Source organism: Pyrgilauda ruficollis, unplaced genomic scaffold (assembly GCF_017590135.1).
Source record: "Pyrgilauda ruficollis isolate IOZ18807 unplaced genomic scaffold, ASM1759013v1 scaffold435, whole genome shotgun sequence".
Lineage (NCBI taxonomy): Eukaryota > Metazoa > Chordata > Aves > Passeriformes > Passeridae > Pyrgilauda > Pyrgilauda ruficollis.
Window position 1 is genome coordinate 1 of NW_024525879.1, and position 21,639 is coordinate 21,639.

A 21,639-nucleotide genomic window follows, 5' to 3' on the forward strand; every position below is an offset into this window, starting at 1 on the left:
CGCCTCACCCCGGGCAGAGCCGGCGCATCAGCGCCTTCCCCCATAAAAAAAAAAATTAAATAAATAAATCCAAAAAAATAAATAAAAAATCAATCCAAACCCCAAAAATCCCACCCAGCAGCAAAAACCGCTCGGGAGGGGGAGGAGGAAGCGGAAACATAAAAAAAAAAAATCAAAATATCCGCGTTGAGCGGCGGCTTATTTAATTTTTTAATTTTTTTTTTTTTTTTTTTGGTGGGTTTTTTATTTATTTTTTTCCGCCTCTCTGACGTTTGGCAGCGCACATAAAGCAGCGGAGCGCGGGGCAGGGCGGATGACAGCGCGTGATTTACGCGCGGCCCGGCGCTTTATCAGCAGCGCGGAGAAAACTTGGAGCCGCATTCGGGCCCGGAGCGCCCGGCAGCGCGGCCGCGGAACCGCCGCGAAGGCGCGGCTGCGCCCGCTCCTGCTGGGAAAAAATCGGGGAAATTAATTTTTATTTTATTTTTTATATTTTAAAATTAATTTTTTTATTTGAGGATTTTTTATTATAGGGTTTTAATTTTTTTTTTTTATTTTATTGTTTGGGTTTTTAAAAATTTTTAATTTTTTTTTTTCATTTTAGGGCTTTTAATATTTTTACTTTAGGGTTGATTTTTTTTTTGCTTTAGGGTTTCATTTTTTTGCTTTAGGGTTTCATTTTTTTTACTTCAGGGTTTAATTTTTTTATTTCATGATTTAATATTCTCTTTTACTTCAGGGTTCAATTTTTTTTACTTCAGGGTTCAATATTTTTACTTCAGGGTTTAATTTTTTTTTACTTTAGGATTTAAATTTTTTTTACTTTAGGCTTTAAATTCTTTCACTTTAGGTTTTAAATTCTTCCCCTTTAGGCTTTAAATTCTTTCACTTTAGGCTTTTTTTTTTTTTTACTTTAACATTTAAATTTTTTCGCTTTACCCTTTCATTTTTTTCACTTTAACCTTTATTTTTTCTCACTTTAACCTTTATTTTTTCACTTTACCCTTTCATTTCTTCACTTTACCCTTTATTTTTTTTCACTTTAACCTTTAAATTTTTTCACTTTACCCTGTATTTTTTTCCACTTTACCCTTTCATTTTTTCACTTTAACCTTTATTTTTTTTCCACTTTACCCTTTCATTTCTTCACTTTACCCTTTAATTTTTTTCCACTTCACCCTTTACATTTTCCACTTTACCCTTCATTTTTTTCCACTTCACCCTTTACACGGGAGAAAAAAGGGAGGAAAACGGAGTAAAAGGGGAGAAAATGAGGGAAAAGGGGGAAAAGGGAGGAAAAGGGGGAGAAAAAAGGAGGAAAAGGGGTGAAAAGGGGAGGAAAATGGGGGAAAAGGGAGGAAAACGGAAGAAAAAAGGGAGGAAAACGGAGTAAAAGGGGAGAAAATGAGGGAAAAGGGGGAAAAGGGAGGAAAAGGGGAGGAAAAGGGAGGAAATTCCGCGGGCGGAGGGGCAGCGGGCAGAGCGGAAACTCCGCGGGAGCGCAAAGTGAGAGAGAAAAGGGGGAAAAATGGGGGGAAAAAAGGAAAAATCGCAGGGAGAAAGTTCATGGGGTGAAGCGCGGAAACTCCGCGGGGGCAGAGAGGGAGAGAGAAAGGGGGGAAAAAAGGGAAAAAAGAGGAAAAATCTCCAGGAAAAAGTTCGCTGGGAGCGAAGCGCGGAATGACCGCGGGGGCGGAGAGCGAGAGAGAAAAATGGGGAGAAAAATGGGGAAAAAGAGGGAAAATCTTCGGGAAAAAAAGTTCAGCGGATGTTCCGCGCTGCTTCCGCGGCTCTGCCGGCGCTTCCTGGCGGCCGCGGAGTTGATTAGCGCTGTTAATTGTTTGTTTATTAACGCGGGGCTGTGTGTCTCAAAGTCACGCTCCTTTTAAAAAAAAACCAAACCTGGAGAAGGAGGGAGGGGGCGTTGGAGTTAATTAGGTTTTATATCGGTTTTATATCGGTTTTATTTCGGTTTTATTTGGGTTTTATTTCGGTTTTATATCGGTTTTATATCAGTTTTATATCGGTTTTATATCAGTTTTTATTCGTGGTTTAGACTGGGGAGAGCGTTCAGCTCCAGCCTGGGCTTTTTCCGCTCGGAATATAAATTTAAAATAATATTAATAATCTGCCTGGGGGGCGCTTAATGCTACGGATCTTATTATTATTGTTATTTTTAATGATAATTTGGGGTGGAGGGAGGGAGCAGCGGCGTTGTCACCTCCCGCTGTCACCTGCTTTCCGCTCCGAGGTGACCCCGCCGCGGTTTTGCCTTCCCGGGAAAGATTTTTCCATTAAAAAACCCGATTTTTTTCCATTAAAACCCCTGAATTTTCCCATAAAAAACTGAATTTTTCCATGAAAAACAGAATTTTTCCAGCCTGGCAGAGCAGCAGCCGCCGGCCGGGCCGAGATTCCCGTTTTTTTCTTCCTTTAAATGAACTTTTTTCCCATTAAAAACCGAAAATACTTTTTAATTTAATTCTCTCCCCCTCGCGATTTCCTCCCGCGCTCTTGCGGGGCGCTCTGGTGGCGCTTTTTGTTTGTTTTTTTTTTTTTAATTTACTTTTAATTTATTTTCCTTTTTTCCCCTCTCTTTGAACTCGCCCGCAGCCCCAAAAAAAAAAAACAAAAAAACAAAAAAGAAAAGTTCTTTTCTCTTGTGCCGGGCAGAGATCCAGAACAAACTCCAGCCCGGCGGTGAATGATCGCGGCAAAGAAAACACCCGAAAACGGAACTTTTTGTCCCAAAATAATCGCTGTCAAAGCCTGGGCGCGCTCTGGTTTCCGCGTGGTTTTTTAAAATTTAAATAATAATTAAATTTCCTTCAGGGTGGTTTTGCAGCGAGTCCTGATGTTGATTTCCTCATTTTCCCCCCATTTTTTTATTTTTTATTTTTTTGTTTCTCCCTAATGAATCCCTGCCTGGAAGCTGTTAATTAATTTTACTGGATTTTAAAGAAAAAAAACCAAAATAAAAGAGGTGCCAGGACCTCTCCCCTTTCTCCTTCCTGCTCGGGGATTTGCGAGCAGAGAAGAAATAAAAACGCATTTTAAAGACCCAAAAAGAAGAAATAAAAACGCATTTTAAAGACCCAAAAAGAAGCACTAAAACCACATTTTAACGACCCAAAATGCCCCAAACTCGCCGATCTGCCCTTAAAGGATGGCGAGCAGGATTAACAATATCAATTATTAACAGCTTTCCTCCTCTTTAATAATTAATTATGCATCTTAGATCGAGGCAATTACAAGAGGAAAAAACCGCGCAAAAACCTGGCGGGGGCGGGACTGGCACTGAGTGATTATTTTATTTTTTTTAACGGGAAATATTCAATATATTGATTTTTTTAGCGATTTTCACCACCTCGGCCTCTGCCAGCTCCCAAAATTTCGTGTATGCCTCCCCTCCCCTGGTGGAAAAAATTCCCAAAATTCCCAAAATATCTTTTTTTTTGTTGTTTTTTGAATCCCACCCACGAGCGTGACGGGCTGGCTTTTATTGATTTTTTACTTTAAATTATACTTTTATTTTATTTATTAATAGTTTCATTCATTCATTCATTCATTCATTCATTCAGTTTCTTTATTTGAAAATTTTCTTGCTTTCAAGTTTAATTTTACCCCTTTTATCCTTTTATTTAATTTTTTTTAATTAATTCCGATCTTTGTTTAAAAAATAAAATTTAATTCATTATTTATTTGTTTTTATTTTTTATTTATTTGGGGTTTTTTTTTGGCTGCATTTCTCTGGCTCTGGGTGACGCTGTCCAGACCTCTGGCAGCAGCTCCCAGAGGAAGTTTTTGGCAGATTCGGGGCTTTTTTTGGCCAAAAAATAATTTAAAAAAATAAGAATTGTCAGGATTTATTCAGGGAAATCCCCTCCAGGTCTCCCCTCCCTGAGGGACGGGGCTGGGGGAGCAAATCCTGCGGGAAATGGGGAGAAAAGGGAATTTTGGGGGTGGTTTAATAGAGTGGGATGTGGGGAGTGGGGTGGGACCCCAAAAACCCCGGGGGACCCAAAACCCGCAGAAATGAACCCAAAACCCGCAGAAATGAACGCAAAATGAGTGGGATGTGGGGAGGTGGGGTGGGACCCCAAAAACCCCGGGAGGACCCAAAACCAGCAGAAATTAACTCAAATCCCGCAGAAATGAACCCAAAACCAGCAAAAATGAACCCAAAACCCGCAGAAATGAACGCAAAACCAGCAAAAATGAACCGAAAACCAGCAAAAATGAACCCAAAACCGACAGAAATGAACCCAAAATTTGCAGAAATGAACCGAAAACCAGCAAAAATAAACCCAAAACCCGCAGAAATGAACCCAAAACCAATAAATATGAACCCAAAACCCGCAGAAAGAAACCCAAAATTTGCAGAAATGAGCCGAAAACTTGCAGAAATAAAACTAAAACCCTCAGAAATGAACCCAAAGCTTACAGAAATAAACCCAAAACTTGCAAAAATAAACCCAAAACTTGCAAAAATAAACCCAAAACTTGCAAAAATAAACCCAAAACTTGCAAAAATAAACCCAAAACTTGCAAAAATAAACCCAAAACTTGCAGAAATTCAACCAAAAATCTCCGGGTGCACCCAAAACCCACAGAAATGAACCCAAAACTCCCAGAAATGAACCCAAAACTCCCAGAAATGAACCCAAAACTCCCAGAAATGAACTCCAAAACCTCGAGGTTCACCCAAAACTGCAGAAATTCACCAAAATCCTGCAGAAATTCCCTCAAACCCCTCAGGGTTCACCCAAATTTGGGGTGCGGGGCCAGCGCCCCTCCCCCACCCCCCGTGCCCCCCCCAATCCCGACCCCGGCTCGCTGGAATTTTTGGGTTTTTGGGGGGATTTTTGGGTTTTTTCCAGTTTTTTGGGGTTTTTTTTGAAGTTTTTAAGGGGTTTATTTGAGTTTTTTTAAGGTTTTTTTTTGGCCTGGAGGGTTGGGATTTTAGCTGGGAGTTTGTTTTGTTTGTTTGTTTGTTTGTTTGGGTTTTTGGGTTTGTTTTGGGTGTTTTGGTCTGGTCTGGTTTTACTTTGGTTTTGGTTTTTTGGTTGGTTCAGTTTATTTGGTTTGGTTTGGGTTCAGTGTTTTGTTTTGCTTTTGTTTGTTTGTTTGTTTGTGATTTTATTTTATTTTATTTTATTTTATTTTATTTTATTTTATATATTTTATTTTATATTTTTATTTTATTTTATATTTTTATTTTATATTTTTATTATCTTATTTTATATTTTTTTTTATTATTTTATTCCACTTCATTTCACTTCACTTCATCCCATTTAAAAATTTTAAAAATTCCTTTCACCTTATTTCCCCTTCTTTTACCTTCTTTTACTTCCTTCCACCGCCCCTCCCAACACCCCCTTACCCCCTTTTTTAAAAAAAAACCCACCAAAAATCCCATTTCCCCCCCTTTTTTCCCCAATCCCCCCATCCCTCAGCCAACCCCGCGGCCGGCTGGCTGCAGGCGCGCTCCTCGCGCAAGAAGCGCTGCCCGTACAGCAAATTCCAGACGCTGGAGCTGGAGAAGGAATTCCTGTTCAACATGTACCTGACCCGCGAGCGGCGGCACGAGGTGGCGCGGCTGCTGAACCTCAGCGAGCGCCAGGTCAAGATCTGGTTCCAGAACAGGAGGATGAAGATGAAGAAGATGAACAAGGAGCAGGGCAAGGAGAGGACAGAGGGGCAGAGCGCCCGAGCTCGGCTTTTAGCCCCAAACTGCCCCAAAAAACAGAGCGGGGTCCTCCCCCGAGCGCTGTTCCGGCTGAAGTTTTGGTTATTTTCGAGTTTACATCTCTTTTCTTCTGGAGGGAACTGCAGCGCGGCTCATTTTGGGGCAAGGAGAGAGAGAACAGAGAGGCAGAGCCCCCGAGCTCGGCATTTAGCCACAAACTGCCCCAAAAATCAGAGCGGGATCCTCCCCCGAGCGCCGTTCCGGCTGAAGTTTGAATTTTGCGTCACTTTTCTTCTGGAGGGAACGCCAGCGCTGCTCATTTTGGGGCAAGGAGACAGGACAGAGGGGCAGAGCGCCCGAGCTCGGCGTTTTTCTCCAAACTGCCCCAAAAATCAGAGCAGGATCCTCCCCCGAGCGCTGTTCCGGCTGAAGTTTTGGTTCTTTTCAATTTGACATCGCTTTTCTTCGGGAGGGAATTCCAGCGCGGCTCATTTTGGGGAAGGAATCAGAGGACAGAGAGGCAGTGCCCCAAATCTCAGCGTTTATCCCCAAACTGCCCCAAAAATCAGAGCGGGGTCCTCGCCCGAGCGCTGTTCCGGCTGAAGTTTGAATTTTGCATCGCTTTTCTTCTGGAGGGAATTCCAGCGCGGCTCATTTTGGGGTCAAAGAATCGGAGGACAGAGAGGCAGAGCCCCAAATCTCGGCGTTTTTCTCCAAACTGCCCCAAAAGCGGCCCCGGATCCTCCCCCGAGCGCTGTTCCGGCTGAAGTTTTGGTTATTTTGAATTTTACGTCGCTTTTCTTCTGGAGGGAGCGCGGCTCATTTTGGGGAAGGAATCAGAGAACAGAGAGGCAGAGCCCCCGAGCTCGGCATTTAGCCACAAACTGCCCCAAAATCCAGCGCGGGATCCTCGCCCGCGCGCTGTCCCGGCGGAAATTTGAATTTGACATCACTTTTCTGCTGGAGGGAACTGCAGCGCGGCTCATTTTGGGGCAAGGAGCGGGAGGACAGAGAGGCAGTGCCCCAAATCTCCGCGTTTTTCTCCAAACTGCCCCAAAAAACAGAGCGGGGTCCTCGCCCGCGCGCTCTCCCGGCGGAAATTTGGGTTATTTTAAATATTTAAATCCTTTTTCTCCTTCTGGCGCAGCTCGGCCCAAAGCGCGGCTCCTTTTGGGGCAAGGAGTGACGGGAGGCAAAGAGGCCCCCAAAGCTCCTCGTTTTCCCCCAAACTGCCTCAAAAGCGGCGCTGGATCCTTCCCCCAGACCTGTTCCAGCTGAAATTCTGGTTATTTTCGGTTTTTAAACCACTTTTCTTCTTCTGGAGGGAGCGCGGCTCATTTTGGGGCAAGGAGTGAGAGGACAGAGAGACAGAGCCCCAAATCTCAGCGTTTTCCTCCAAACTGCCCCAAAAGCGGCTCCGGATCCTCCTCCCACCGCTCTTCCAGCTGAAGTTTTGTTTATTTTAATTTTTTCAGTTCTTTTTCTTCTTCTGGTGAAACTCAGCCCAAAGCGGGGCAAGGAACCAGAGGACAGAGAGGCAGAGCCCCCAAACTCACAATTTATCCCCAAACTGCCCCAAAAGCAGCGCGGGATCCTCCCCCCAGTCCCAGCTCTGCTGTTCCAGCTGAAATTTTGGGTTTTTTCCTCTTTAAAAATCTCTTTTTGTCTTTTGGGGCAGCTCGGCCCAAAGCGCGGCTCCTTTTGGGGCGAGGAGTGGGAGGACAGAGAGGCAGAGCCCCAAATCTCAGCGTTTTCCCCCAAACTGCCCCAAAAGCGGCCCTGGATCCTCCCCCCGAGTTGTTCCAGCTGAAATTTTGGCTATTTTACAGTTTTTAAATCTCTTTTCTTCTCTTTTTCTTCCAACCCTGACCCTAACTCAGCCCTTTTTTGGGGTAAGGAATCACAGGGCAGAGAGGCAGCGCCCCAAATCTCACAATTTATCTCCAAACCGCCCCAAAAAACAGCCCCGGATCCTTTCCCCTGTCCCAGCTCGGCCGCTCCAGCTGAAATTTTGGTTTTTTTCACTTTTTAAATCCTTTTTCTTCTTCTGGAGGTAACTCAGCCCAAAGCCCGGCCCTTTTTGGGACAGGCAGTGACAGCAGACAGAGGCAGAGCCCCCAAATCTCCGAATTTATCTCCAAACCCCCCAAAAACCAGCGCGGGGTCCCCCCCCCAGTCCCAGCTCGGCTGCTCCAGCTGAAATTTTGATGATTTTCATTTTTTAAATCTCAGCGGCTCCTTTTGGAGTTCATTTCTTTTTTCCTTTTTGGGGCTCTTTTCTCCTCCCTTGTTTCCTTTTCCCCCGCGCTGTCAGAACAACTTTTTCCCCTTTTTTATTTAATTTTTCCCCCTGAAAAATCCAAATAAAAACCCGACCCCAAACCCGCCACCCCCAAAGCTCTCCGTTCGTTCTTTTCTCCATTCACCGACAAAGATTTTTGATTTTTTTCCCCCAAATCCGCCCACCCCGAACCCTCCCAGACGCTCCCGAGCACCCAGACGATTTAATTAATCCGCCGCAAGACAGACACATTCATTAAGGCTCGCCTTTAATTACACCCAACAAATCATTTGCCAGCCCGGGGTCGCCGCTCCTCCACATCCCCAAATTTGGGGTCCCCAATTTTTTTTTAATTTCATTTTTTTTTTTGCTCTGTCCGCCATGCAGAATTTCCTTTATTTGAATTATTTGGCGGAATTTGGATGGCGGCCGAATTGGGACTTGGGGGAAAAGTTTTTGGGTTTTTTTTTGGGGCAGAAACGCCCGATTTTGGGTGGTTTGGGGTTGGGAAGGAGAGAAAAAAGAGAGGGAAAGAGAGAGGGGGGAGCGTAGGGCGCCCCCCGAGCCGAATTGTAAATGATTTAGGAGGAAAAGAAAAGGAGCGGAAGAACCCCCGCCAACTTATTCCTGACTTTTTAGAGAAGAGGAAGAACGGGATTTTCTAGGTTAAAAATTAAAAAAAAAAAAAAAAAAAAAAAGAAAAAAAAAGAGAAAAAAATAAAAAAAAAAAAAGAAAAAAAAAGAAAAAAAAAAAAAGAAAAGAAAAGAGAAAAAAATAAAGAAAATAAAAGAAAATAAAAGAAAAAGAAAAACAAACTACCTTAGTGGAGCTTTCAGGGAGGGGCCGCTCGTTCCTAGCGCTCGATATTTATAATTTATTGAGGATTTTTGGGACTTTTTGGGTTTTTTCCTGGAGCTGCTGCAGGGATAAAAGCGTCAACCCCAGCCCGGCTTTTTTTATTATTATTGTTATTTAAATTTTTTTTGTTTAATTCTTCTTTTTGAATACTTGAAGTCGCCGCGCTCGGGCTCGGGGTGGCCCCACGGGGATTTTTGGGGTCGAATTTTCCCCGCGGGGCTCCATCCTCATCCTCACCCCGGCGGATGCAGGGCGGGATTTGGGGTTTTTTTGGGTTTTTTGGGTTTTTTTCAGGATGGATTTGGGGTTGGGGAGGGCGGGGTGGGGGCGGGGGGTTCCGTGTTGTGACCCGTGTTTCGTGCTCGTGTTTCTGTCAGTGCTGGAGCTTCTGTCCCCGCCGTGGCTTTTTCTTAATTTTGTAAAAAAGATTTTTAAAGTTCTCTGAAGAGTTCGGTTGGTGGTGGCTGGGAGAAACCCGAAAAAAACGGAAAAAAATTGAAATAAATGTTTCCACTCGGCTCCGTGCGCGGAATTTGGACTTTGAGGGGTTGGAGGGGCTCCGGGACGGGGAGAGGGGAGGAAAAAGCAGAAAAAAGCAGGAAAAAAAGCAGGAAAAAAAAAACAGAGAAAAGCAGGGGGAAAAAGCAGAAAAAAGCAGAAAAAAAGCAGAGAAAAAGCAGAAAAAGAGCAGGAAAGAAAAGCAGGAAAAAAAGCAGAAAAAAGGCAGAGGTAAAGCAGAAAAAAGGTAGAGAAAAAGAAGGAAAAAAGGTAGAGAAAAAGCAGAAAAAAAGCAGAAAAAAAATACAGAGAAAAAGCAGGAAAGAGAGCAGGAAAAAAAAAAACCAGAAAAAGAGCAGAAAAAAAAGCAGAAAAAGAGCAGGAAAAAGCAGAAAAAAGCAGAAAAATACAGAGAAAAAGCAGGAAAGAAAGCAGGGAAAAAAAAGCAGAAGAAGAGCAGAAAAAAAAAGCAGAAAAAGAGCGGAAAAAGAAAGCAGAAAAAGGCAGGAAAAAAAAAAACAGAAAAAGGCAGAAAAAAAACTGGGAAAAAATCAGAAAAAAAGCAGGAAAAAAACAGAAAAAAAGCAGAAAAAAAGCAGAAAAAGAGCTGAAAAAAAGCAGAAAAAGAGCAGAAAAAAAGCAAAAAAAGGCAGGAAAAAAAAAAAAACAGAAAAAGTCAGAAAAAAAAACCAGAAAAAGTCAGAAAAAAACTGGGAAAAATCAGAAAAAAAGCAGAAAAAAATCAGAAAAAAAATCAGAAAAAAAACCAGAAAAAAGCAGAAAAAAGCGGAAAAAATCGGAAAAAAAAAGCAGAAAAAAAGCAGAAAAAAGGGGCAATTTTCCGTGCCGTTTTCCAGGCGGAACCAGCCCAAATCTGCTTCCAGCCCCTCCCGGGCCTCGCTCCGGGGCAGATTTACCGGCGGGCCCGGGGCCGCTCTGGGGCGGCGATCGCGAACCTTCGCGGATTTGCATTTCGCAAACCGCTCCTGCTTTTTTTTCTGTTTTTTTTCCCTATTTTTTCCTTCCCTCCCTCCGCCATCCCGAGATAAAACCCGAGGAGCTGCGCTGAAATTTCCGCCGCTCCGAACCCTCCCAAAAAGGGTTAAAAACCCCCCCAAAAAAAAACCCAAAAAACCAAATTATCTCCCCCCCTTGAGTGGTTAAAAACCCCCCAAAAAAACCAAATTATCTCCCCACCTTGAGGAGAAACCAGAGCTGGAGGGTTTCAGACAATTCCCCAGAAAATTGTTTGGGGTTTTTGGGTTCATTTTTTGGGTTTTCCTCGTGTCAAACTTTCCATCCTGCTCCCAGATTTAACCCTTCTGCTGCCGGCGGGAGTTCAGCGCCACCAAACTTCGCTCTGCCTTTAAAACCCCAACTGACAAAAAATTCCATTTTTGAGGCGTTTCGAGCTGCGGGCAGCAGGAAGATTTCTCCAAACGCCGATTTATTTTGTAAAAAAAAAAATGCGATTAAACGAAATAAAACGGGTGGGAAATGAGGCTCGAGCCGGGCAGGATTTTTCCAGGCCGGTTTGGTGAATCCTCCACGTCTCCAACGGAGCCCGGATTCGCCAAAATCCTCTTTATTTTCATTTCCAGACGCGTTTTCCACGAGTTCCTCGATGTTTTGCGACCCCATCGGCCACCGGGATTTAGGAACTTTTTTTTTGGTTTTTTTTCCCTCACTTTCCTTAGAGTTGTGCTAAAGAGCAGATATTTTTAAGATGACGATTATGAGGTTCTTTGAGAACAGAATTGAAGATGTTAGCTGATTTTATTAGGAAATAATCTTTAAAAAAATTTAAAAAAAAAGAAAAAAAAAGTTGGAAGAATTGTTTTCTGTAGCATCAGCCCGGATGTATTTTCCAGAGATGTTTTAATGCTCCAGAATAAAAATCGATTTTAGAACAACGAGCAGCGCTGTCCTTGTGTTCCTCACCCCAAATTCTGCGATCATTCCCCCCGTGCTTCCCTGGGTTTTTGGGGTTTTTTTTGGGCTTTTTTTTTTTGGGTTCAGGTTTCCAAAAATCAGCCCGGGAGGAGTGGGAACGATTCCCCTCGGGTTTTTATTTTTGACACAAGTTGAAATTCTGCGCCTCCCCTTTGCCCGCGCCTTTAATTCTGATTTTTTTTTTTTTTTTTTTTGGAGGTTCCTTCTCTTTATTCCCGCCCCAGCCTGAGGGGAAAAGGCTCCGAGTGGATTTTCTGCCTCTCCTCGCTTTATTCCCCTCTCGCCCGAGGAAAAACTTCGCCCGAGAAGACGCAAAAAAACCCCAAAAAAACCCAAAAAATCCCAACGGGGAAACCCCACCCGCTCCCCCCGCCCGGCGTCACCTCGGGTTTCCTTTCTCCAAGAGCGATTCCTGCGATTCCCTCCCGAAATTCCTTTGGCTCTCGAAGCCCCGCAAGCGCCTGGAAAGCGGTTTTATATTAAAAACAAATAAATAAATAAAATTAAAGTAATAACAACTAAGGAGCGCCGAACAAACCCCGAGTCCTGCCGAGCCCGCAGGAAACAGGTAGCGAGAAACAGAGCCCGGAATCCCCTTCCCACCAATTTTTAACAAAATGGGCCGCTCTAAAGGGCAATATTTCACTTCTCAAGGGGGAAAAAAAGGCCAAAAAAATCTCCTTTCTTTGGGGCAGCCCTGAAAAGAACACAAAAGAAGAAGGAAGATTTTTGGGGCTTGCGGAGGGAAGGGAGAGAAAGGGAAGGAACTTGTCATAAAGAAAGGAAAATTCAGCGCAGTGTGCCGCCATAAAAGAATATGACCGCTATAAAAGTTTATAGGGTATAAATTTCTGAAGGTTAAGGAACTGAGCGGCTGTAAAGGAAACAGCGCAGGGAAACTTTCAGGAACTCCTAAATTACTCCGAGGAGCCGGCAGCGGGGGAAGCCCAGCGCGGAAAGCGCTCGCGCCCACCGCCTTCTCCTCCTTTTCCTTTGTTTTACCGCCCGCGTTTCTCGTTCCTCTCTGAATTTTAAAATCCCTGCACTCCGAGCAGGCTGATTTGCTTGGAAGGTGACAGGAAATTCCAGGCTCCTGCAGCTGGAGGATGTTTTGGGACTTCCATGAATTATTTGTCTGGGAAAAATCCCTTTTATTTTCCTGTTAGAAATCCTTTATCTGAAGGGACGCTCCTGCTGAGTGCCTTTCCCAATCCTTACAAAAATCCCTGCAATATCAGGTGGGGAGGGAATTGCTGGTTGGTTTTCCTCCCCCTTCCCCCCCCCCCCCTTCTCTTTCTTTTTTTTTTTTTTTTTTTCCTTTTTTTTTTTTCCCCCTTTTTTTTTCTTTTTTTTCCTCTTTAAAGCAATTCCAGGCCTGCACAAAACAACAACAACGCACGCACAGGAGGCACCCCCAGCGCCCGCGCACTCCAAGTTCTGGCGAGACGTCTGGGCTGGGGAAGCTCTTTATGACTTTACAGCCCCGGGCAGCAGAATGACCAATTGTTTAGTCTCGGAATTTGAAACAATAGCTCGTTTCAAAAGCCAACTCGCTTCTCCTCTTCTTTTTTTTTTTTTTTTTTTTTTCTTATAAATTTTATTTTTTTATTGCCGCGCTTGGAGAAAACTCCAGCGCGGCGAGGGCGGAGAGGTGACAAAAAAACTCATCCTCACTTTCCTCCTCTTTCCCTCCCTCGCCTCCTTTCCTTTTTTTACACTTTTTTACTCTGTTTCATCCTCGCAGGGAGGAGCGGCGTTTTTAATTTTGATGCTTTTTCCCCTTTTTTGGGGGTGTTTTTTTCCCTTTTTTGGGGTTTTTTCCCCGGCGGGGACTCTCCGCTGCAGTTCCGCGCGCGGCCGCGAGGTGGAGCCGTTGCTCCACGTTAGAGGCGCCCCCTGGGCGCGAACACCTTGATCCCATTAGGTAAAATATTGGGTTAATTATCGCCGTTTTGCCCATTTTATAGCTTACATCTCCTCCTTTTTTTATAAAATTATGCCAAGCTGCGAAGGGAAAAAACACCCCGCAACGCGCGGCAACGAGGTGGGGCGCGCATCTCTGCTAAATGTTGGTTTAAAAGGGAATAAAAAAAGAGCCGGGTTTTGTTTTCTGCTGCTCTGGAGGTGGGAGGACAGCTGAAATTACCCCAAGCCCGCAGATTTACGTCTGCAGGGTTGAAAAAAGAGAGCGGCTCGAAGATTTCGGGGAGAAAGGGACGCGCAGGACCGGGACGATATTTTTCCTCTCGGCCGTTAGGATGATCTGCGCTTTCCCCGCTCGATATTTTATGTGTTTTATAATCCCAGCCACCGCAGGAAAGAAAAAAAAAAAAAGAAAAAATAAAAAAAAAACCAACTCAAGCATGCAACAAAACAAGAGCATTTGTTTCTTTTAGAAGTTGAGCCACTGCCCCATCTTTGGGCAAGGCTGATGCTCCTCGCTTGAATTCTTCACTTTAACAGCTTCAGAAATATTTTTTTTTAAATGCCACGAACGAGTAAATGAACCCAAAACGCTCTTAAACCACCCGGGTTTGGGGTACATATGAATACACCCCTGACGCGGCGGCAATAACGTCAACTTTTAACTCCACGAGTTCACTTTGATTTTGGCCTTTGATTCCTCAGAATTACGAGGCAAAAAAAAAAAAAATTAAAAAAAGACTCAGATGTTGTAATTCTCCCGCTACAAACCGCGGCAATAATTTCAAGATGGGTTTTCTTTCAAATTGGTACAAACGGGTTTTTTTTTTTTTCCCGGACTGAGAATTGCTCCCAAGTTCCACCCGAAACCGCTCCCGTCGCTCCAAAAAATCAAGATTTTGGGTGAGGGCGGATCGATTCCAACCCACACGCAGCAGCCCAGGGTGGGAATTCTTATTGGGAGAGGCAAAGTTTGGGCACCTCGAGGCTCCGTTTCAACGCCCCGGAGTGAAATACGAGCGCAAACAGAAACAAATGAGGGAAATGAAGAAAAATCTCGCCCCTGTGCATTCGGCCAGAGGCAGAGCAGAGCGAACTTGGGGTTTAGCAAGGAGAGGATTTGAGGATCTTTCATTTTTTATTATTATTTTTTTTTTTTTCCTTATGAATTCCCAAAAAATCTTTCCTCCGCTGGGTATTTATAAATTATCTCTCCGCGGCACGCACTCGCGCCCGGCCCCGCTCGGTTTTCCTTGGAATGGAAACATTTTCCTTTCATCGGGAGCCGAGTCCGGCGCGGCGATGATTTAGGATCAGCCATTGATTTCGGGGCTTCGCGGAGCTCCCAAACCCATCCTCACTCCAGCAAAACCTTCCCTTCCCACCACAACTTCCGCCAATTCCTGCCCTTTTTCCCCTTCCCAAACTTCGGGAACACCCACAGCGGGAGAAACTTCTGCTGGAAAATCACTTTTCTCCATTTAATTTTGATTTTTTTCCCCCCCTCTCCCCTGAATATTCCCCCTTTGCCAGGTTACGAAGCTCTGTTTACTCCTCTGCACCATTTTCGGGGCTTTTTATGTTGCGCGATGAAACCCAAAATCTGCTCAATTGGCAATAAAAGTGGGGAGAAAAAAGAAAATGTTAACTCGTCTTTTAGAGGGGCGAGAAAAGCCTTAATTATAGCGCCGCAAGTGCTCCGGCAGCAATAATTACTGGGAAAGGCTCTTAGGCTCCGCTGGAATTATCCCTCCACAAAATAAAGAAGCGTATTTACTTAAATTATTTCTCAAAGGATGGGTTTAAAGTTTTATTCCGTTGCTATCTTTGTTTTCTTTCTTTTTTTTTATTTTTTTCCTCTTCTTTTCTGCCTTCCTGCGCTCCCTGCCTTCCCCACTGATAATTTTAGTGAGGATTTTTTGATTTTTTTTTTAACCAAGGTAGAAGAACGGAAATATTTCAACTTTTCCCTCTTTTTTTTCGTGCGGCGGAGGTTGAATTTTGTCCCTCAGCTGGAGGCGGGCAGGAGCCGAACCCTCCTAAAATTCACTTTTTGCCTTCAGACCGAGGCGATGGGGAAACAGCAGAAACAGGCGGGGCAAAGCGGGGAAAAAAACCCCGAAATTGAGGTGGAAAAAGAGAGGCTGGGAAGGAAAATCCAGCTGGAATTGCGGGGGGCTCTGGAGGGGCCGGGGCAGCGCAGTCGTTATTAACTGGGAAACGTCTGGGTAATATTTGCTGAGTGCGAGAAATGAATTTCCAAATCTACCCCCTGTGTGTTCCGGCGGTGGAAAATTGCAGCGCTGGCATCCGAGGGGCAACTTCGGCTCCGCCGTTACCAAATGCCAATAAAAGAGAAATCTTTTCTCTCTCCCCGTCCCCATCCCCCCGGTTTTTCCCTGGGAAGAAGTGGGTGGGGGGAAAAAAATGAAATAAGGAAGAATGGAATTAAAAAGAATGGAATAGAGAGGAATGGAATAAAAAAGAATGGAATAAAGAGGAATGGAATAAAAAAGAATGGATTAAAGAGGAATGGAATAAAAAGAATGGAGTAGAGAGGAATGGAATAAAGAGGAATGGAATAAAAAGGAATGGAATAAAAAGGAATGGAATAAAATGAATGGAATAAAAAGGAATGGAATAAAAAGGAATGGAATAAAGAGGAATGGAATAAGAGGAATGGAATAAAGAGCTGGAAGTTCTGGGGGCGAGGTGGGGCTGCCAGAGGGGAGGGTCTCAGCTCTGGAGGCCAGCGGAGCCTCAAATTTGGAGTTTGGAGTTTGGAGTCACCCCCGAGCGAGTCCTGGCTGAGGAGGAGGAGGAAGAGGAGGAGGAGGCAGCGAGGGCGAGCGGCGCGGAGTCGATGTTCTAGCTGGAAAAGTGCGACGGTTTTAATTCAATATTGACACCTCCGCGCCTCGCCGCGGCCGCGGAAGGCTCCGGTGCGAGGCCGGGGTTTACAGCGGCGGAGGAGCGCGCTCGTAAAACCCGAACGGCTTTTATGGAGTGCGGCATAAACAACAACAACATCCCCGGCTTTATGGCGCTTTATAGTTTGTTAAACAGTTTACAGCCTTTTTTGGGGCTATTACAAACGCAATTCCCTTCATGCGATAGTTAAACCTTTATCAATAATAAGGAAATTGATCATTAAAATGTTAAATATGACTACCTCGTTTGTTTTAAAATATGTTTAGGATAAGAAGCTGTATGATTTGATAACTTGTATTAAAATACCAATTACATTTATAGGACCTTTTAAAACTGGTAGCAATTAAATCGTGTTCTTTTACAGTTTTCCAAAGCGACCCTGACATTTAAAAAGGCTAAAACTGCCTCGTTAAAATTTTGAAATTAACGACTGCGAGCGCTCCTCTTTAATTTTCCAACACTCCCCAAAAATCAATCTTTTGGGTGGTCTAGGTACGTGATTTGTCGCGAGGCGAGCGATATCTCATTAATGGAGGTAGTTAAACATATTTAATCCGTATATTCACCCCACCTCCTTCTCCCTTCCCCTCTCCCTCCCTCTCCCTCTCCCTCTCTCGCTCCCCCTCGCTCGCTTTTCCTTCTTTATTCTCCCACACTCTTCCTTTCACAATCATGCGGTGCAGAGTCCGTGTGGAGTAAGGAGAAGCCAATAGGATGAGGTTTTGGTAATAGATGCAAATGATCATGAAAAGACACTGCAAAATATGAAACAACTCATTTGCGCTGAAGTAAATCACTGAAAACTGTTTATGAACTGGCATCTCTTCTTGGAAATGTAAAGCGAGAACTCTTTAAGTGGCGATTTTTTTTTTTTTTTTTTTAGGGGTGGGGGGGGAGGAAAGAATTCAATATCATGCAGGCTTAGAGTTTTGATTATATCCTCCTTTTATATTCCTGGAAATCACAAACTGTCGTTGCTTAGCATCTTAGCGCTTTCTTTTTTTGCTAATAGATTCTCGCGGTCTGGTTTGTTGTGGGGGTGATTTTTTTTTTTTTTTAATAATTTTTTTAAATTTTTTTTTTCCGCCTGCTTTAAAAAAAAAAAAAAAAAAAAGGAAAAGGGGAAAAAAAAAAAAAAAAAAAACCAACAACCTCTTATTGAAATTAAAATGAGCTCCTATTTTGTCAACTCACTCTTCTCCAAATACAAAACCGGCGACTCCCTGCGCCCCAATTACTATGACTGTGGCTTCGCCCAGGATCTGGGGGGCAGACCCACCGTGGTGTACGGACCCAGCACGGGGGGCACCTTCCAGCACCCTCCCCAAATCCAGGAGTTCTACCACGGCGCCTCGTCGCTCTCCAGCTCCCCTTACCAGCAGAACCCCTGCGCCGTGGCGTGCCATGGGGACCCGGGCAACTTCTACGGCTACGAGCCCCTGCAGCGGCAGAGCCTGTTCGGGGCGCAGGAGCCCGAGCTGGTGCAGTACGCGGACTGCAAGCTGGCCGCCAGCGGCCTCGGAGAGGAGGCGGAGAGCTCCGAGCAGAGCCCTTCTCCCACCCAGCTTTTCCCCTGGATGCGACCGCAAGGTGAGGCGAAAACGGAGAGTAGGGAAGTAACCCCCGGCTCGCCCCCCAGCCCCTTTAGTTTTTAGTTTTTGTTGGTGTGTTTTGCTTTTCTTTCTGTCGCCCCCGCTTCTTTGCCGGCTTTCTTTCTTTCGCTCGCCTTTTTCTTCCCCCCGGTGACTGTATTTTACTGCTTTATGGGGGTAAACTTTTGCACTTGTAAATTGCTTTATAGTTTAATTACCCTGAAGGAGACCTTTTCTTCTGGGGGCTTGAGCGAGCCGGGCTTTCTGTGGAAGGAAGCGTCCTTAAAGTTTATGGCACTTTTATAGCCTCAAAAAAAGCCCCTTCATTTTTGTTCGCCGCTCGCTCCGGGCTCTCGGCCGCGCTGCCTCCTCTCTCCGGGTGCAGCTTTTTATTTATTCCCCTTTTTTTGGGGTTGTTTTTTGGGGGGGCCGGGCTGCGCTGTGGTCGCGCTGGGGGTGATAATCAGTGTGCAAAGCGCAGCTCCAGCCGGGCTGCTCGGGGTGGGCTGAGGGCGACCCCCCCCCCTCCCTTTCCTCTCCCCTTTTCCTTCCCCCGGTCTCCCTCTTCCCCCGGCTCCATCTCCCCTCTGGAACATCCTCTCCCTCCCGCTTTTCCTGCCGGGGTCTCTGGCTCGTCCGAGCCTGGTTTATGTTTCTCTCAAGCTCCTTCTCTGGTTTTTCCCCCCTCTCCCACCCCAACCTTTGCCATCCCCCAGCAGCCGCCGGACGCAGGAGGGGGAGGCAAACCTACAGCCGCTACCAGACGCTGGAACTGGAGAAGGAATTTCTATTTAATCCCTACCTGACCCGCAAACGGAGGATCGAGGTCTCGCATGCCCTGGGATTGACAGAGAGGCAGGTCAAAATCTGGTTCCAGAACAGGAGGATGAAATGGAAAAAGGAGAACAACAAAGACAAGTTTCCCAGCAGCAAATGCGAGCAGGAAGAACTGGAAAAACAGAAAATGGAAAGAGCCCAGGAGGTGGACGAGGAAGGGGAAGCACAGAAGGCGGACAAGAAATAAAGGGATTTTTGAGGACTGAAAGGCAAGCGCTGCTGGGGTGGAAGAGCCCCCGAGCCCCGCGTTAATGGCAGTCGGTGTAAGGGAGGGGTGGGCTGGGCTGGGGGGGGGGACAAAAACAACAAACCAGAAAAACAAAGCGTAGAAAAGAAAAAAAAAAAAAGGAAAAAAAAAAGAAAAACCACAAAAAAAACCACAAAAAAACCCAACAAAACCAACCCCTTTTATTGCTGTAAAACAATATAGCTGCGAGCGCCACTTTCCCGATCCTGCTTTGATACAAAGCAGGAGGCGGGAGGCTCCGGGAGCTCTCGGCTGCCTTTTGCCAGTTATTAACTAGCGGTAGTGTAACGCAATAGCTTCTGTAAAACATGACTGTGAAATCCTCTCCCTCTCTCTCTCTCTGTCTTTCTCTCCTGTCTCTCTCTTCTTTCCGGGGGCGTGGGGGGTGGGTTGGTTAACATAGCTTTCAGCGCTAGAGGAGTTATGTGATATTACATTTGTGCACTTTTTTTTTTTTTTTTTTTTTTAATTTGGGGGTTTTAGTTGGTGATTTCCCCAGTCCTGTTTGGTTTTTTATTTTTGTTGTGGTTTATCTGTGTGTACTGGAGGTAGCTATTGAGACAAACATCCCAACAACATGAAACTGCCTATTTATGCTATAGTTATCTCTCTTTCTCTCTCTTCACTTTCCCCTCCTCTTCTTTGCCTCGGTTAGTTTTTTTTTTTTCCTTTTTTTTTTTTTAACCCAATTTTTTAATGTTCCTTCCAAAGGGGAAAAAAAAAAAAAAAAAAAAAAAGAAAAAAAAAGCGTTTTTCTCTCCTTTAGTTAGCATGCGCACAGTGAATCAAGTTGTAAAGTGATCTTTAGGTTAACTGTGAAAAAGAATGTATACTGTATACGTGAATTACTTTATTGGGGGAACTAATGCTATATTTTGTTGTTCTTTCACCACTTTGTTCTATTGTCTAAACCTGGAAGCGGCGGAAGAAAAGTTACAATAAAGTTTACAAGCGAGAATTCCGTGACATCATTCTTTTCGCCCTGCTCCGCTTCCTCCTGCAACCGCTGGGATGGAAAGGAAATTTAAAAAACTCAAAATTTGTGCGCGGACAAAAAGGCAAAAGCTCGGCCGGGCCGGGCAGGGCTGGGGCCGGGGAGGGGAAGGGCCCGGGGCTGCTCCTGCTGCTCTCCTCCTCTTCCTCCCGCCCTGACAGCTCGGGCGGCTCCTGGAGACCCCCTCTGCAGGTAACCTCCGGTGCGTTTCGCGGCGTTTTTTTTGGGTTTTTGGTGTTTTTTTGGCGCTCTCCTGGCCCTCCCGCGGCAGCCCCGGGCGCTCCCGGTGCGGGGTGGGGATGGCTTTGTGAGGAGCGCAGCTGAGCCGGGGATGCTGTAACCTTGGGGAAGGAGAAAGCAGCGCGAACCCCGCACCATTGTCTGCTTTTCCTGCCTCCCAGAGGTGGTTTTGTTGCTTTTTTTAAATTTTTCTTTTATTTTTCTTACTCTCTACACCCCTCTCCCCATCCCACCCCAGCCGGGGCCGCACATTAAAAAATAAATAAATAAAAAACCCAAGGGTGAGCTCGCGTTTTTGGATGGTTCCCGTGGCTGGCCAGCAGAAAGCAGAGCCGGCAGCTGCTCGGCCCCGCAGAAGCGCCGAACAAGAGACCCCAGCCCCCTTTATTTTCCCCAACAAGAAACGCGAATGCCAGCTCGATGCGCGGCTCAAAGCCCGTGGCGCTGGAATAAATCAGATACAGAGCTGCGCGGCATTTGGGGGGTGGAAAAAAACCCGCCTGGAACTATTAGGTATCAATGAGACATTTGTCTTTTTTTTTTTTTTGGGGGGGGGGGGGGGGGGGGGGGGGGAATTATGGACAGTCTGGAGAAAAAAGTAGCTCGGAGCCGAGGAAATGGTGCGAAGGAGGGGAAATTTAGAGGGGATCAATAAAGGGATAAATAGAACTCCCTTCCCTTTCCTCCAGCAGAGAGAGACCGAGAGAGCCTCGCTGGTTTGTCAGCAACGTGCTTGTAACCCCCTCCCCTTCTTCATGTATTTTTTTTTAATTTTTTCCTCCCCCCCACCACCCCCCCGCCTTTCTTCCTCGCTCCGAGCTGAAAGAAAAAAAAAAAAAAAACCAAAAACTGATTACAGGTTGCTTATCGACTCCAGCACAATTTCACCCCTTCCAGCAGAGATCGCGCGGGGTTTTATAGGACATCAATTATTTATCATATTTTATAAATCCAGCCGCACAGTCCCGTGCCCCCGAGGAGGGGGCGGGCGGCGATTGGCGCCGGCGCGGCCACGTGCCCGCGCGTCACCGGGGCCGGGAGGAAAAAGGCTCCTTTTTGGTGTAAATCTGGACTCTAATTCCGTAATATATCACGGTACCTCGTAAAACCGACACTAAAACGTCCCGACCTACAAATCACCCGGCCAAATTATGAGTTCATTGTATTATGCGAATGCTTTATTTTCTAAATATCAAGCCGCAAGTTCGGTTTTCCCATCCGGAGTGTTTCCCGAGCAAACTTCTTGCGCTTTCGCCTCCAACAGCCAACGAGCGGGCTATGGGGCCGCATCCACGCCTCCCTTCGCCGCTTCCATGCCCGGCCTCTACTCCGGGGGCAGCTCCGTGCACCCCCAGCCCCCCAGCGTGTACTCCTCGGGCTACGGCCTGGAGCCCGGCTCCTTCAACATGCACTGTTCCCCTTTCGAGCAAAACCTCTCCATGATGTGCCCGGGAGACGCCTCCAAGCAGAGCTGCAGCAAAACGGACCCGAGGGACTCGGATTTGCAGAGCGACAGCAACTTCCGAATCTACCCCTGGATGAGGAGCACAGGTAAGAGCGCGGGGAGGGGGGAGGACCGGGGGAGGGGGTTTGGG

The 21,639-nt window shown here is 45.6% G+C and overlaps 3 protein-coding genes across 6 annotated transcripts in view; all 3 read left to right on the top strand.

Annotated features, from left to right (window-relative positions):
• Positions 1–5,456: 5,456 nt before the first annotated feature.
• HOXB9 (homeobox B9) lies at positions 5,457–6,875 on the top strand (the record flags this gene model as incomplete). The annotated part of the gene is made up of 2 exons (XM_041478224.1): positions 5,457–5,713; positions 6,837–6,875. Coding segments are annotated over 2 exons (296 nt in total), but the record flags the coding sequence as incomplete, so codon positions are not given.
• Positions 6,876–17,287: 10,412 nt separating this feature from the next.
• On the top strand, positions 17,288–19,768 carry HOXB8 (homeobox B8). 2 transcript variants are annotated; one of them, XM_041478233.1, is made up of 2 exons: positions 17,288–17,724; positions 18,446–19,768. In XM_041478233.1, the coding sequence occupies exons 1-2, from the start codon at positions 17,304–17,306 to the stop codon at positions 18,748–18,750; spliced, it is 726 nt and encodes a 241-aa protein (XP_041334167.1). In that variant the 5' UTR covers positions 17,288–17,303; the 3' UTR covers positions 18,751–19,768. The 2 variants fall into 2 exon arrangements, with proteins under 2 accessions (XP_041334167.1, XP_041334166.1); XM_041478232.1 differs by having other exon boundaries at positions 17,295–17,724; positions 18,443–19,768.
• Positions 19,769–19,868: 100 nt separating this feature from the next.
• Positions 19,869–21,639, top strand: part of HOXB7 (homeobox B7) — a 5,993-nt gene continuing 4,222 nt past the window's right edge. The window contains exons 1-2 of one of the 3 annotated variants that reach the window (XM_041478231.1): positions 19,869–20,006; positions 21,309–21,595. In XM_041478231.1, coding sequence (XP_041334165.1) covers positions 21,358–21,595 — 238 coding nt within the window. In that variant the 5' untranslated portion in view covers positions 19,869–20,006; positions 21,309–21,357. Of the gene's footprint in view, positions 20,007–21,074; positions 21,596–21,639 lie in introns of those variants that run through there. The other 2 variants (XM_041478230.1, XM_041478229.1) reach the window with 2 other exon arrangements.

Excerpts from the sequence above, each read along its gene's own strand:
- HOXB8 (XM_041478232.1), top strand. The coding sequence starts at position 17,304 with ATGAGCTCCTATTTTGTCAACTCACTCTTCTCCAAATACAAAACCGGC. Across the intron at positions 17,725-18,442 it reads CCCCTGGATGCGACCGCAAG|CAGCCGCCGGACGCAGGAGG; the intron begins GTGAGGCGAAAA and ends GCCATCCCCCAG.